General features: G+C 31.7%; 1 protein-coding gene across 1 annotated transcript in view; it reads left to right on the top strand.

Moving 5' to 3' along the window:
- Nucleotides 1-14,951, top strand: part of LOC129216093 (exportin-2-like) — a 126,236-nt gene that overhangs the window by 82,354 nt on the left and 28,931 nt on the right. The window contains exons 13-16 of the mRNA XM_054850243.1: nt 1,108-1,200; nt 1,284-1,368; nt 2,836-2,897; nt 13,988-14,124. Coding sequence (XP_054706218.1) covers nt 1,108-1,200; nt 1,284-1,368; nt 2,836-2,897; nt 13,988-14,124 — 377 coding nt within the window. The remainder of the gene's footprint in view (nt 1-1,107; nt 1,201-1,283; nt 1,369-2,835; nt 2,898-13,987; nt 14,125-14,951) is intronic.

Genomic DNA, 14,951 nt, shown 5'->3' on the forward strand with positions numbered 1-14,951 from the left:
CATATTGGCTTGTGTAAACAACTGCCTAGATCGAGGTCTAAGCGGGAAGGTTATCAGAATATTCTCCGATAGCCAAGCTGTGTTAAAAGCTCTCAATCGTAACTGTTTTACTACCAAAACAGTTTGGGAGTTCCATAATGCACTGGTAAGACTAGCTGGCAGTAATAGGGTTTCCCTTTACTGGGTTCTTGGTCACCGTGACATTTTAGGTAACGAATTGGCAGATCAGTTAGCTAAACAGGGCTCCAATGTACCGTTTATGGGACCCGAGCCTGTCCTCTGCCTGCCCTACAATGCAGTAAGGACTACTGCAAAGAACCTTCTTATGGACGAATCATATGGCCTGTGGCTTCAGTCCGAGTCTCAAAGACAGGCCAAGACTCTGAACCAGCAGCCTCCCTGGCTCAGGTCTAAGGAACTGCTTAACTTGAGCAGGAATGAGATCAGGAAGTCTGTTGGGTTACTAACTGGACACTGCTTTTTAATAGGCACCTTAATCTGATGGGTGTTACCGACAACCCTTCGTGTAGAGGATGTCATATGGCTGATGAAAGCTCAATTCATGTGCTATGTGAATGTGACTTCTATTCTGCACAAAGATTTGAGCACTTGGGATACCACTATGTAGATCCCTGGGAACTGCCTAGAATTTCGGTTAGGCAACTGCTGAGATTTATTTCTGTTACTGGGCTCCTTTAGTAGTCTAAGCAGGGATAGTACAATAGACCTGTGGTCTCGGTGCTCGCGCTGTTTTCAAGCGCCTCCCTTTTCACTTCATACTTCATAATCGGGATCTGACTGTGCTTGAAAATATATACATACATACATAAATAAATAAAATAAAGGATTAAAAACGAACTTAACATTTCATATTTATACTCCGATCGGCTATTCTATAAATGGCAGTCTTTTTGTACAAATTATGAATTGAAAAGACAGATTTGATTATAGATTTAAAAACTTACAACTGGCTCCTAGTTACTTTGAAGAATGCATATTCAGTTTGATAACTAAATCTATGTATTGTTTCGGTTTTCTTCAAAGCTTAGAAATATTTGTCACTTATGTTACAAATCTAATTCATTTCAATTCTATTTCAAATTTTAGAATTTTTCAAAAAATCCTGTCAGTCACTGGAAGAGTAAAGATGCTGCAATTTATTTAGTTACATCAATGACTGCAAAAGGGCAAACAGCAAGGGTATTGTAGAATAATTTACATTTTGATTTATTTAAATTAAATAAATAAAATCTAAATTAATGGTGTTAATAATTTTCTTTTAGCATGGTATAACTCAAACTAATGAGTTAGTAAATATTTGTGATTTCTTCAATGGTCATATTCTTCCTATTCTTCAGGCTTCATCAGGTAAATTTTCTTTTCTCATTTCAGTCTTATCTTTTCTTGCTACAATCAATGCACCACTTAACTACTTAAATTATGAAAATATTTTTTTGGTAAAACTATTTCTGCTGATTATTTTCTCTTAAAGCTGGCTTGAAAATATCCAGAGGTGTATATTAATGTATCCAAAAATCATTTGCCTGAGTTCATTTTCCAGTTGTATTTGAGGCACAAACAACAATTAGAAAATTGTTTGTCATTTGCCTGTACTGTAAAAAAAACAGATATAATATTTAAATTTTATAATGTTTATTTGCTGTACATTTATATTCTGTATATTTTTGTATAAATAGTATGCATTCATTTTTGCAAAAATGTAAGCATCCATTTCAAAAATGCCAATTTAGACGTATGACACTGAGTTTTGCTCCAAATTTTGTAGATCCAAAAACTGGACCAGAGAAACATAAAATGAAATTTGAAAAATAAGTAAATAAATATTTACTGAAATAGGAGCTTTTTTAAAGGAATCAATATTTTACTACAAATGTGCTGTACTATAAAAATAGCTAGAAAAAAAAGGACAAATTAATTTGAATTCTGAAATTTTGAATTCAAATTATGTTTTACGCAATCACGAGTTGCGACAGGACCCTACCCATTTGTTACTACTCTACTCACTTGTTTGTATAGACACGGCTCCTGTCCCTTCAAGTCTACCTCTCCTCTTGAACGGAGACGTGTGTATTAGTTGTGCATGTGTAGGCTTTTTTGTGTGATTAGACCTGTGTGTATGCACGTTGGCGTGTGTGTATGTGTGTAAAGGCACTGTGTGTATGTGTGTGACTGGGTATGTGTATGAGCGTGCATGTGTGTAGGACGCCACCGACTAGGAGCGGCTACCAGGGGACGGAGTCGCACCTGCAGGTGACGCCTGGGGGCTGAAAAAGGCACGGACACCAGACCAAAGGCGGTCAGATGAGAACAATAAGCAATCGTGATTGCTCAATAATAGGATAGTAAAATAAGAAATAACATCACATAGCACAAACTGCAGATTACTGTAGGCACATCTTTCGGCATTACAACGAATGCCTTTTTCAATCCGAAAGAAATGAGCTTATGGATGAAAAGACATCCTACAGAAACTTTTGTGAGGTGTCAATGTCAAAAGAAGTTTCTTGTAATGCTGAAACAAATGTCTGCAATAATCTGCAATTTGCACTATTTGACATTGTTTTATCTTATTTTAATAAAATAGTAGTTTAACTTTCATGTTTTATTTGCCAAGTATACATGGCAACATTAAGAATTTAAAGTATTATGCATATTTTGGATGAAAATCATTCAATGATGTGTAAGTACATTTCAAAATGATATTGTTTATTTTTTCCTTAATCATTTTGCATTTTGACAGCTGCATTTTGTCATGCTTTCTATTATCCTTGTGAATAGATTTAAATAAGTAGTTTTTATATTGTATATTTGCAGTTGATGATTTTCCTGTCTTAAAAGCAGATTGCATTAAGTATTACTTAATATTTCGCAATCAGGTGAGTAAATCGTCTACAATAATTTTCATCTTATTTAAAAAAAATAATGGCAAAAATGCAAAAATCAGGTTGTGCCATTTTCCCATTAAAGGAAAAAATGTAGGTGAAAAAAATCTCCTTTCTGTTGAAACTAGAACAGGATTTTTTAAAAATTGAGAGATTTGTTAAAAACTCTTTTTATTCAATTTAATAGAGGTGACAAAATCACAAGAGCCACCACAAGCCTTACATTGATAGAACTCCCAAAATATTTTCTTATTCAGCAAATTTTTTCAGGCAATGCGGCAAATTTGGAGAGCGTGATGAAATATTGCTCTACTCCCTCTTAATGATGCCTAATGTCTTTGTTCATGTGTTCGTGTATGTTAAAATTAATTTTGTTGGTTGTTGTTATTTTGATTTATTTCAGCACTTTCAATCTCCGCATTAAGTTTTTGAAAGTCAGCAAAAGTTGAAAAAACTCGAGAATCCAAAAGTAAACTTAAATTCAAGAAATGGTTGCAAATGCCAAATTTAAATAATAAATCGAACTTTCATATATATATATATAATAATAATAATAATATTAAAAGTGAAAAATATTGAGAAGACCACACCAAGAGCCCATAGATGCGCAACGCAGCAAAACTAAAAAGCCAAGTAAATATAAAATTAAGCAAACAGAATTACAAATAATAAACAAATTATAAATAACAAATGATGATAAAAAGGAAAAATGCAAACAGCTATTAAGTAGGAATAGATAAAGAGTGAATCCAGAGCTCATCAGCCGTGGAGGATTCATTAATTATGGTCAAAAGACCAAAATTTTAACTATGAACTAGAAGAGAATGTTTAAGCTCCAGTACATGTAATATAGAGTAACAATGGGCAAACGCACCACTTGCTAAGCTAAAAACAATAAACTAGAGCTCAAACCTAAAACTAAAAGCAGGGGGTTTTGCCTCGACTAATTAGGAAAACAAGTTCCGATAATTAGCCTTCCACGGGACAGTACCTGCCTATAACAAAATCGCCTTACCTTGAAATCCACGTAAACAAAACCAAATCCATTGTTCAACCTGATAAAAAAACATTCCATTTCTCAACAAAACATTAAAAACATAAAAACATATCCAGAAATCAGTCCATAGACATACCGAGTCACTTGTTTCGCACGTGTAAAAAATTCATCCACCCCGGTGATTCATAAAAAATGGTTTTTCACGGTTGTATCATACATTTACACAGTTAAACAGTTTCAAAAGAAGCGAAATGCTCATCGAAGGCTATAGTTAAGCAAATGTTTTCAACTAGATTTTTAGGGAAGTTATTATTGAAAAGTAAGTTTTTGAGTACTGAAATTTCTTGCTTAAATGCAGAAATGGTATTGCAAATTCTTTTAATTCTGATAGCTTGCGAAACAATAATGCCAATGAAAACCTTTTTACTTAGGCAGGAGGAAAAATCTTGTAAGCTGTTAACTGTGAAATTGAATTCGCGTCTTTTATCATAGATTGTAGTGGAACAATTTGAGTCAATTTGTATGTTGATATCCAGGAAATTAAAGCTATTTTGATTAGAACTGGTCTTTTTGAGCGTTAATGAACTATGATAAATCAGGGGTCTGGCCAAAGGATATTTGGGTCCGTTAACGGACCCTTCACAAAAATCCGATCAACCAAAACGGACCTTTCACAAAATCTTGATCAAACAAAACGGACCTTTCACAAAATCCCGATCAAACAAAACGGACCCTTCACAAAATTCTGATAAACAAGATCGGATCTGTCACAAATTGTTTATTGAAAGAGCAAATCTGAAAGCAAAATAACGCATATTTTTGTGTATAAACCGATAATTTTTGGAACCTTTTTTTTAAGTCAAAAGGAATAGCTTATACAAAATCGGCTAATTTTGAAAAAAAAAAAAAAAAAAACGAAAAAATCGGCACTCTTGTGATGCTTCTGCAAGCGATAAATAATTGCTACTGCCAAATAAATATAATGGTTGTTTGTTTTATCACAGCTAATTAGCAGCGATGTTGTTGTAAACTTTTCTGAAAAGGCATTGGTAAGCACTTTTCTCCGCTCATGATTTAATAAACAATAATAATATATATCTGCGAAATGAACTTAGAACTGCAAAGGGATAGTAAGGGTGAGGAAAAAAACTGATCGCTTCAGATAGGGTTACCAACTTCAAAACTATCACCACTTAGCGTCTGGCGTTGAACCTTTATAATAACTTGATTAGAAAATATTCTCATCATTTTGTCGGCTTGTCAATATTTGCGTTTTTACGGTGCGGTGCGGTACGGTACGATGTTTAATTGTTATTTTGGGAGAAAATTATATGGGTGTTGATTTTTCGATGCTAACAAGGATGATTAACTTTAAATGAACTCTTTTAATTACCGTTTTTTTTCTTTAGATGTCTACATTTTGAAAAATGCAATCTTTTAACATCCGATATGAGAATCATATTTTGTTCTTTTTTCAAGCTAACTTCGCTTTATTAGGATTCAAATAAATGAAAAGTCTCTTTATTTTTGTTAAAACTCTCATTTCAAGTTTTTAAAGCAAAATTCCATTTTCTGTTATGAGTCAAAAATTAAAATGCTGAATAGATGGTTTATTTTTTTTTTTCGGGGGGGGGGGGGGAGGGGTCAACTCTGTCCACAGATATTAATATGTTATCATAGGACTCTAAAATGCAATTTTAAAATTATTTTATCAAAAATATTTCTTTTACTAGCCGTTTTTATACCTTTGTTGCCTTCACTTTGAGAATTGCGATCTCTTGGCATCCGCTATGGGAATCCAATTTTTCGAATTTTTGATAAGTTAAGAGGTTTGTTAAGAGGTAAACAATTGAAATATCTTTTTATTTTCGTTAAAATCATGGAATTTATAACTTTTAAACGAAATTCTGTGCATTTTAAGAGTGTCTTGGGTCAAAAAGTTGAATGCTGAACCCTATTCTGAATTTTGTTTTATTTATTTATATTTTTGTTACAATTATTTTAAATATTGTACAGAAATATATCTAGTAGAGACGCAACGAATATTCGGCCTATTCGGCCTGTCAGCCGAATATTCGGCTTCGGCCGAATACCTAGTTTACTATTCGGCCTTGGCCAAATACTTGAAAAAAGCTTGTTTGTCACTTTTTCGTTGAAAATTTTACATCTTTAAATTTGTATTCATCATGTTTGTTGAATATTTTCAATGAAGTCAGCCTCTAGCACATTGTCAGGTTCATTATCCAGTGCATTGTCATATTTAATGGTGGACATTAATGAATGGTTACTAAGATATATCTACAAAATTACCTCTGAAAAAACCACACAAAATAGTTTTCCCCTGACATATTAGGAAGGGTTGATACTTCTTATTAAAGTAATTATAATGTACTGATAAACCATACTTTAAGAATAACTTAAATAAAAAGACTCAAAAAACTTTTATTTTTCTTATTCTTTAAAATACAAAATTTCGTCCAGACATAAACTATTAAGATTCCTTTTACAACATTTTGAAAACCACCTTTGTAATGTCTGCAGTAGTATGATATGTCCAGGTTCAAACCAGATTTTTAATTAGCCGCAAGGGAAAAAAGGGACCTGAAGTCTAAAACTACTAGTACTTTGTATAATAGCTAAACTTAATACATAAAAATTAAAAAAGTCTTTTAATCCACTTTTATATACTAATCCAACTAAAACATTAAAAATATATATACAGTGTGACAATGCTATTTTTCAAGTAATAGATTATGAATGAGAAAAAAAAAGTAATTGTAAATAATAAATTTTCATTTTGAATAACATAGAGCAATTGGTTCATTAGCAGTAAATATTGCATATGCATAATCCTGATCCTGACACTGCAATAATTTTTTTTTTTTTTTTTCAAAGATAATGAAGTTCTGTTTCATATTAAAATAGGATATGATTGTTTAAAAATTAGATTCAATTGTTTTAACCAAATAATGAACATTTTTATAAAGCCTTCACAAGGGAAAAAGAAACATTGCATGATTATAGAGGGACAAAATCATTATTTTAAAAATAAAAATTTAAATCAAGGGACCAAGAATAGGTGTAATGGTCAATTGTGAATGTGATATTTACAAAATAAAGGAAATAAGACTTATCAAGTTTTAAAATACAACTAACTAAAGGATTCAGAAATTTTGGTATAAACATATTTTGGGAAAAAATATCAATACAAAAACAGAAGTACACTGATTTATAAACACCATATGAAAAATTACATTTCAGCTAAATAAAAAAAAATTATGATTGCAAAAGTGGAACTGTTTTCTTTGGATGTTTTAGAACAAACGAAAATAAAAAATTAAAAAATATTGCAAAAATATTCAGTGTCGTGAAACTTTACGAAATCTCAAAATGCATCATTATTTTAATTAGAAAGGCAGAGAGAAAAATAAAAATCATTTAGAGTACAAGTATTTCTAATCTAACCTAGTATTCTATCACTTAAAAATGGAATTTTTTGCACTAAACAAAAAAAAAGGGGGGGGGGGGTGAAAACTGCCCCTCTTGGCATTAAGCAATAACTATTAGTGTAGATTGGCTTCTTCAAAAATAATTGAATGGACACAACAACTAGGGATAGAGAAGTGGTTAAAATGATAAACATAAATATTACACAATTACTTAGAAAAAAGAAATGCGGGAAAAAATGAATTGAAACTTGAAAAAAATAATTTTGGGGACTTGGGAACATATCATAATTTTATCATATGTTATCATAAAACAGTTACTTATTTTTATACGCATGCAAATTATGATGTAAGAACAATAATTTTTCAGCATTTTCAGGAGAAAGTCTATTTCTCTTTTTCTCATAAATGTTTCCAGCTTCTGAGAACAATCGTTCACTATAAACAGTGCTTCCTGGTGCTGAAAGGTATTTCCTGGTTAACTGAGATAGATTAGGATAAGCTTCAGTGTTTTGCGCCCACCATTTTAAGGGACAGTCAGTTCTTCGCAAAAGTGGTTGGGAATGATATCGGTCAATTTCATTTTGAGTGGAGGTTTCTTCCGGGGCTTCACTTAGTGGTTGCGTTGCAATTTCATTGAAACACGCCCACAAAGAATTTTGTGCTTCAGATGTTGGAAGGAATGAACTTGAAATATTTTTCTCCAGTAATTCAGCTGGTTTAGTGCTGGTACTTTTCATAATAGCTATAAGTTTTGACTTAACTTCAGTGTCTTTTGCTTCAATTTTGTTGAAAAAAAATAATTTAAATCTCGGATCTAACACTGTAGCAATGCAGTAGTGTTCATTGTTTTGAATTGATGAAAATCTCTTCTCTAAACTTTGGCTAAGAGTATCCTTCATTGTACCAACTCCAGAAAAGTCGCTTAATTTATCCAAATATAATTTTAATGTTGTAAGTATTGGGATGACTTCAGAAATAAATGATTTTGATAGTGAAATTTGTTTTGTTATTTCTTCGAATGGTTTCAGAAGATGGAGCACCTTTTCCAAAACTGTCCACTGATTTGAACTTAAGTTGCTTATATCCCCAAATTTAGAGGCATATAGAGAAACTGCGTTTTTTTGATCTAATAATCTTTCCAGCATGTAATATGTGCTGTTCCATCGAGTAGACACGCTTTGTATTAGTTTTTTCTCAGGAACTTTTAACTCATTCGCTTGAATGCTTCTCAATCTTGAACATGCTAAGGGAGAATGACTGAAATGTTTGACAATCTTTTTTCCTTGAGCAATTAAATCGCTTATTGATCTTTGTGATGCTAAACCATCGCATACAGTCAAATGCAAGGAGTGTAAAAAGCAGGATTCATTTTTCAAGTTTGAAATACGTACTCCTTTCTTGATATTTGATCCTTCATCACGTAATACTATGTGGATTTTGTCATTCATTTTCCAATCGTCAACCACTGTTTTGACCATATCACAGATAGCTTCACCAGTATGGCTTCCCGGAAAATGCTTCGCTTCCAGGGCAGCGTGATGATAAATAAAATCCTTTGATATCCAGTGGGCAGTAAAGCTCATGAAACTTTCATTGCTGACAGAACTAGTCCAAATATCCGATGTTAGTGATATGAATTCTGCATCTGATATTAATGTTACAATTTTTTTTTTGCAATCTTCATAAAGAGAAGGAATAACTTTCTGTTTAAAATATTCCCGGCTGGGAATTTTATACTGTGGCTGAGCTTTTTTCATTAAATTAATGAAGCCTTCATCTTCGACAAAACTAAATGGTTGATTGTCGCATGCTATCATTTCCGCAATTAAAGTGTGCAGTTCTACTGATCGGTTGTCATTAATGTCCCATTTTTTTTTTCTTTTCAAAAAGTGAATCAATGGTTTCTTGCTTCCTTTTTACGCCTTGACTTGTACTGGGTGTAGATGTAGATGGTATATTTGCTTCCACAACTGCATCACAAGTTTGGTTTTTGCTTTTTTCATTATATTCTTCTGGATGCTTTTTAGCCAAATGGTTCATCAGTGAGCTTGTAGTTGCTTTTTTTCCAACTCCTCCTCTTGACAGAATACTTTTGCACAATTTACATCTTGCTTTTGTGCAATCATTTGGTATAGGTTCAAAAATGCTCCAAACAATACTTCTTTTATTGACAGAAAAATCCATTTTGCTTTCTTTGAACTCAGAACAGAATAAAATACTTGCTTAGAGCAACTAATATTACTGACTCTTATCAGTTAGAGCTATTCCACTCTTTTGAAAGGGGTTCTTATCAGTTAGAACTAGTCCACTCTTTTGAAAGGGGTTAGGGTAGTGACAGAACAACTATTGAGCCTATTGAAAGAACAGGTTTGTAAAGTAAAAAAAAATGTAATACCAGATTAAACCAAAACCTGGATCTGCACAGAGCTACTGCCTTCTTGCCATTTACAACCCTTATCAGTTAGAACCAGTCCATTAGTTAGAAGGGGTTAAGGGGGAAAGGATACAGAACAAGCTTTGGTAGGGAGTCAAAAGAACAGATTTTGAAAGTAAAAGAGGAATGTTGAAAAAGGAAGTTCTTATGAAAGGGAGGTAAAAAAGAAGCTTATTTGAATAGATTCTTTATTTTTTAGATTACCAGTTTAAACAGAAAATTAAATAGGTTTACATAAGATGAATAGGATTGCTCTTAGTGCCTGCTATTAGTAATTATTCGGCCAAATATTGTTAAAGATAATACTAATGCTTTCAAAAAATAATTAATTCACTCCAAAACATTTTTTTTCTAGTGTGATATAGTATTTTAAGCTGTTTAATGCACACAAATGTGCTTTCAATACAAACTGTGCTTTGTTTTTAGACAAAAACAAGTTAACTATTCGGCGGCCGAATAGCCGAATATTCGGCCTTGACTATGGCCGAATATTCGGTATTCGGCCAAATTACTATTCGTTGCATCTCTAACATCTAGTATAATTTAACATAATGCAGAATGGTAGATAAATATTGATACTTGAAAGAGCGATGCCCCCCCCCCCCCCCCCCCGCCAAATATCAGAAAAAAATCCAGAATGATTTTCTTGTCATAGAGAAGGAAAACACTCAACTTTAAGTTTAATTGATGCAGTTTGTGCCATCTCTAAATTCTAAAATTTCGTTTTAACAAAAATATATTTTTTTTTTTTTGCGAAATTTTCTGATTTTTCACAAAATTAATTCATTTTTCACAAAATTATTTGATTTTTTACAAAAAACGGACCCTATGAAAAATCCTGGACAGACCCCTGTAAATAGTTTTACTAAGCTCAGAAAAATTAGGAAAATTTATACACAAAAGGTTATCAATGTATCTGCAACAAAGAGATGTAGAGGAAGGATTATCAATTAAATATTTTCTCTCATAATATAAAAGAAAAAGGTTGGCTAATGTAGAGCTAAAATTAGCTCCCATTGCTATGCCATTAATTTGTAGAAAACAAGAATTACCATTTTTGAAAAAATTATTGAAAATACAAAATTTAAATAGACCAAGAAAAAACAATTCATTAAAATCAAGGGAATCCTTGACTGAATTAAAAAGTTCAGAAACAGAGGAAAAAAGTTCAATGAGTGGGATATTGGTGAAGAGGTTTTCAAAATCAAAAGTTTCTAAGTAATTTATATCAAGCGTATTAAGTAAATTGATGACTTCAACACTATTATTAACAATCCAGAACCAATTCATTTGTTGAAGTTTAAGTTGTTCAAGAATTTTTTTGAGAAACTATTCAAGCTTTACACTCAGATTTTATTCAATCCTCCTTTCTCGAAAAAAATTCTAAACTATCAAGAAGTTGCAAAAAATTTTGATAAATATTTGAACTTTGATTGTAATTGTGCTAATTTCTCTAATTCCATCTTCTTCAACTCTGATCTTGGTCATATTCTGACCGGTGATTTGAATTTTTTACAAAACAAAAAACTCATTAATCTTTTTAGTTTGGGTACTAAATATCGGCCTAATTTTCGTATTAATTTCCTAAAAGCTTTTAATAAGCTTACATTTGAACTTGAATATTTTTTAAGAAAAATCTCCTATTGTTTTAATGTTCCACTTAATGCATTTCTTGAATATAGACACCACTTTTTATTTGAACTGAAATCACGTTTACGTGATATTGTTAACACAGAATCTTCATACTTCCATCTCTCTGCTGATGAAAATAATGCCATCAATGATTTTAAGAAAGCCTTTGTCTTTACAGTTGTTGATAAAGCCAGTTCTAATTACTCTATCTGCTGCAAAAAATTATATGCTAATATTTTGAAAAATGAACTAGAAAAAACCACCACTTATGTTTCCTCCAAACTTAATGAATCCTACATCATCAAAAAATTTGCTGCTGCTTACAAACTTTTTAAATTGTCACGTCCTGATTCTGTTAACTTACCTTACTTATATGCAATTCCAAAATTTCATAAAACACCTGTTGGATTTTGCTTTATTTGCTCTGCCACCAACACCATTGGAAAAAATCTGAGTGTAAAGCTTGAAGAGTTTCTCAAAAAAATTCTTGAACAACTTAAACTTCAACAAATGAATTGGTTCTGGATTGTTAATAATAGTGTTGAAGTGATCAATTTACTTAATATGCTTGATATAAATTACTTAGAAACTTTTGATTTTGAAAACCTCTTCACCAATATCCCACTCATTGAACTTTTTTCCTCTGTTTCTGAACTTTTTAATTCAGTCAAGGATTCCCTTGATTTTAATGAATTGTTTTTTCTTGATCTTTTTAAATTTTGTATTTTCAATAATTTTTTCAAAAATGGTAATTCATGTTTTCTACAAATTAATGGCATAGCAATGGGAGCTAATTTTAGCTCTACATTAGCCAACCTGTTTCTTTTATATTATGAGAGAAAATATTTAATTGATAATCCTTCCTCTACACCTCTTTGTTGCAGATACATTGATGACCTTTTGTGTATAAATTTTCCTAATTTTTCTGAACTTAGCAAAACTATTTATCATAGTTCATTAAAGCTCAAAAAGACCAGTTCTAATCAAAATAGCTTTAATTTCCTGGATATCAACATACAAATTGACTCAAATTGTTCCACTACAATCTATGATAAAAGACGCGAATTCAATTTCACAGTTAACAGCTTACAAGATTTTTCCTCCTAAGTAAAAAGGTTTTTATTGGCATTATTGTTTCGCAAGCTATCAGAATTAAAAGAATTTGCAATACCATTTCTGCATTTAAGCAAGAAATTTCAGTACTCAAAAACTTACTTTTTAATAATAACTTCCCTAAAAATCTAGTTGAAAACATTTGCTTAACTATAGCCTTCGATGAGCATTTCGCTTCTTTTGAAACTGTTTAACTGTGAAAATGTATGATACAACCGTGACAAACCATTTTTTATGAATCACCGGGGTGGATGAATTTTTTACACGTGCGAAACAGGCGACTCGGTATGTCTATGGACTGATTTCTGGATATGTTTTTATGTTTTTAATGTTTTGTTGACAAATGGAATGTTTTTTTATCAGGTTGAACAATGGATTTGGTTTTGTTTACGTGGATTTCAAGGTAAGACGATTTTGTTATAGGCAGGTACTGTCCCGTGGATGGCTAATTATCGGAACTTGTTTTCCTAATTAGTCGAGGCAAAACCCCCTGCTTTTAGTTTTAGGTTTGAGCTCTAGTTTATTGTTTTTAGCTTAGCAAGTGGTGCGTTTGCCCATTGTTACTCTATATTACATGTACTGGAGCTTAAACATTCTCTTCTAGTTCATAGTTAAAATTTTGGTCTTTTGACCATAATTAATGAATCCTCCACGGCTGATGAGCTCTGGATTCACTCTTTATCTATTCCTACTTAATAGCTGTTTGCATTTTTCCTTTTTATCATCATTTGTTATTTATAATTTGTTTATTATTTGTAATTCGGTTTGCTTAATTTTATATATATATATGTATATATATATATATATATATATATATATATATATGAAATTCAAGAGAATTCAATAGTTTATGTTGTGACTGATAATTGAAGATTTGTGTGTAGAAGGACACTGTTTTGCCCATAGTTGAAACATAGTCAATGCGACAATTTAACAGCTTATTGGGATAAACCCGGGTGTCTAACAATAGCGTGAACTAAGACTGCTTATTGAGGGACCTGGCTCAACCAATATTTTGGGTTCATGAAATATACAGAGCCACAATTTGTATTTAAAAAGTCAGACTAAGCTTATATCATTGTTTTAAATATAGGTTATTTCACTATTTTTGTCTTAGAATAGACGATTTCAAACAGGAAAGAATGTCCTTCACTAGACAATTTTTCCAATAAGTTGTTATAACATTTCAAGGTTAAATTATCCTACTAGATTTATTCTAAATGGCTTCAAATACATAGAACATGAATAAGTCTGAAGCTGTTGTGGAACTAGCTAATGTTTTATAGTGGCGTTAGTTTGAGTAATAAACTTGGGGAAAATAATATTGTTCATTTGGTGAGACTGGGGTTCCCCCCTCCCTTTAAATAACATTAAAAAAAAAAAAAAAACTCTGTATATTGCTTATGATGCTATTAATTCTGCTGTGTAATTTCTCTGTCCTTTTGATGTATCCTTTTAGCTTCCAAAAGAGCTTGTTCTTAGCACCTTACCACATGTAATAAATCTGCTGAAAGCCAAAAGCATTGTTGTGCATACATATGCAGCACATGCTATTGAAAGGGTTTTTACTATGAAGAGTGAAGTTGGAGGGCAGTGGTGAGTATTTGTAAAGATTTGAATCACTTTTTTAATTTTCGGTTACATCAGCTTTCTTATGAGGATTTTAAATTTAAAGGAAAGAAAGGTTGGGAATTACTTAAAAATGTTAATCATATTCAAGTGACACTATAAATATGTATTTTGTAACTTTAATATCTGAAACTTAAGATGATGAATATTTTATGTATGTTCTTAATGAAATGGGTGAAAGTCCACTTAAAAGTTTTTACTTTTTCCCATCTTATTGTAAATCTTAACAAGCATGAAATTTTACAAATCAAGTTTGTAAGAATCATAGACTTTTATTTGCTGTATCTTTTTTACGTTGTGCTTGTCAAATCCTCTTTGCCTACCATTATTTTCTATCAATGTTATTTTCTTCTTGTAGAAAACATGCACTTGATCATCCAAAAATCATAAACGTAATTAAGTTCTGTTTTTTCAAGAATTATCTTTTTAATGGCTCTAAACTCAGCATACAGACAAATGGAAACCCAATTTGTACTTATTTTTCCAGTGCATTTGTATATTTTTTCGAGTCCATATTTTAAGTGAACAATAACGTATAGCTTTTAGGTATACAGATGGCATTATTATATTTAACAACACACTCTTTCACAGCTCATATAAAGTAATCTACCCCGCTGAGCTTATGTTAAAACAGACCTATAGGGTCTGGTGGGGGAAAGTGGTCAATGGGGTAAAGTGGTCAGTCGTCAAATAAATGGCTATAGCTTGGGAATAAATGTTCGAATGAATGTGAAAATTTTATTATAGAGTAGTGTAGTAAGAAACTACATTTTGAGTACAAAATTTTACAACTG

Source organism: Uloborus diversus, chromosome 2 (genome assembly GCF_026930045.1).
Source record: "Uloborus diversus isolate 005 chromosome 2, Udiv.v.3.1, whole genome shotgun sequence".
NCBI classification, from domain to species: domain Eukaryota; kingdom Metazoa; phylum Arthropoda; class Arachnida; order Araneae; family Uloboridae; genus Uloborus; species Uloborus diversus.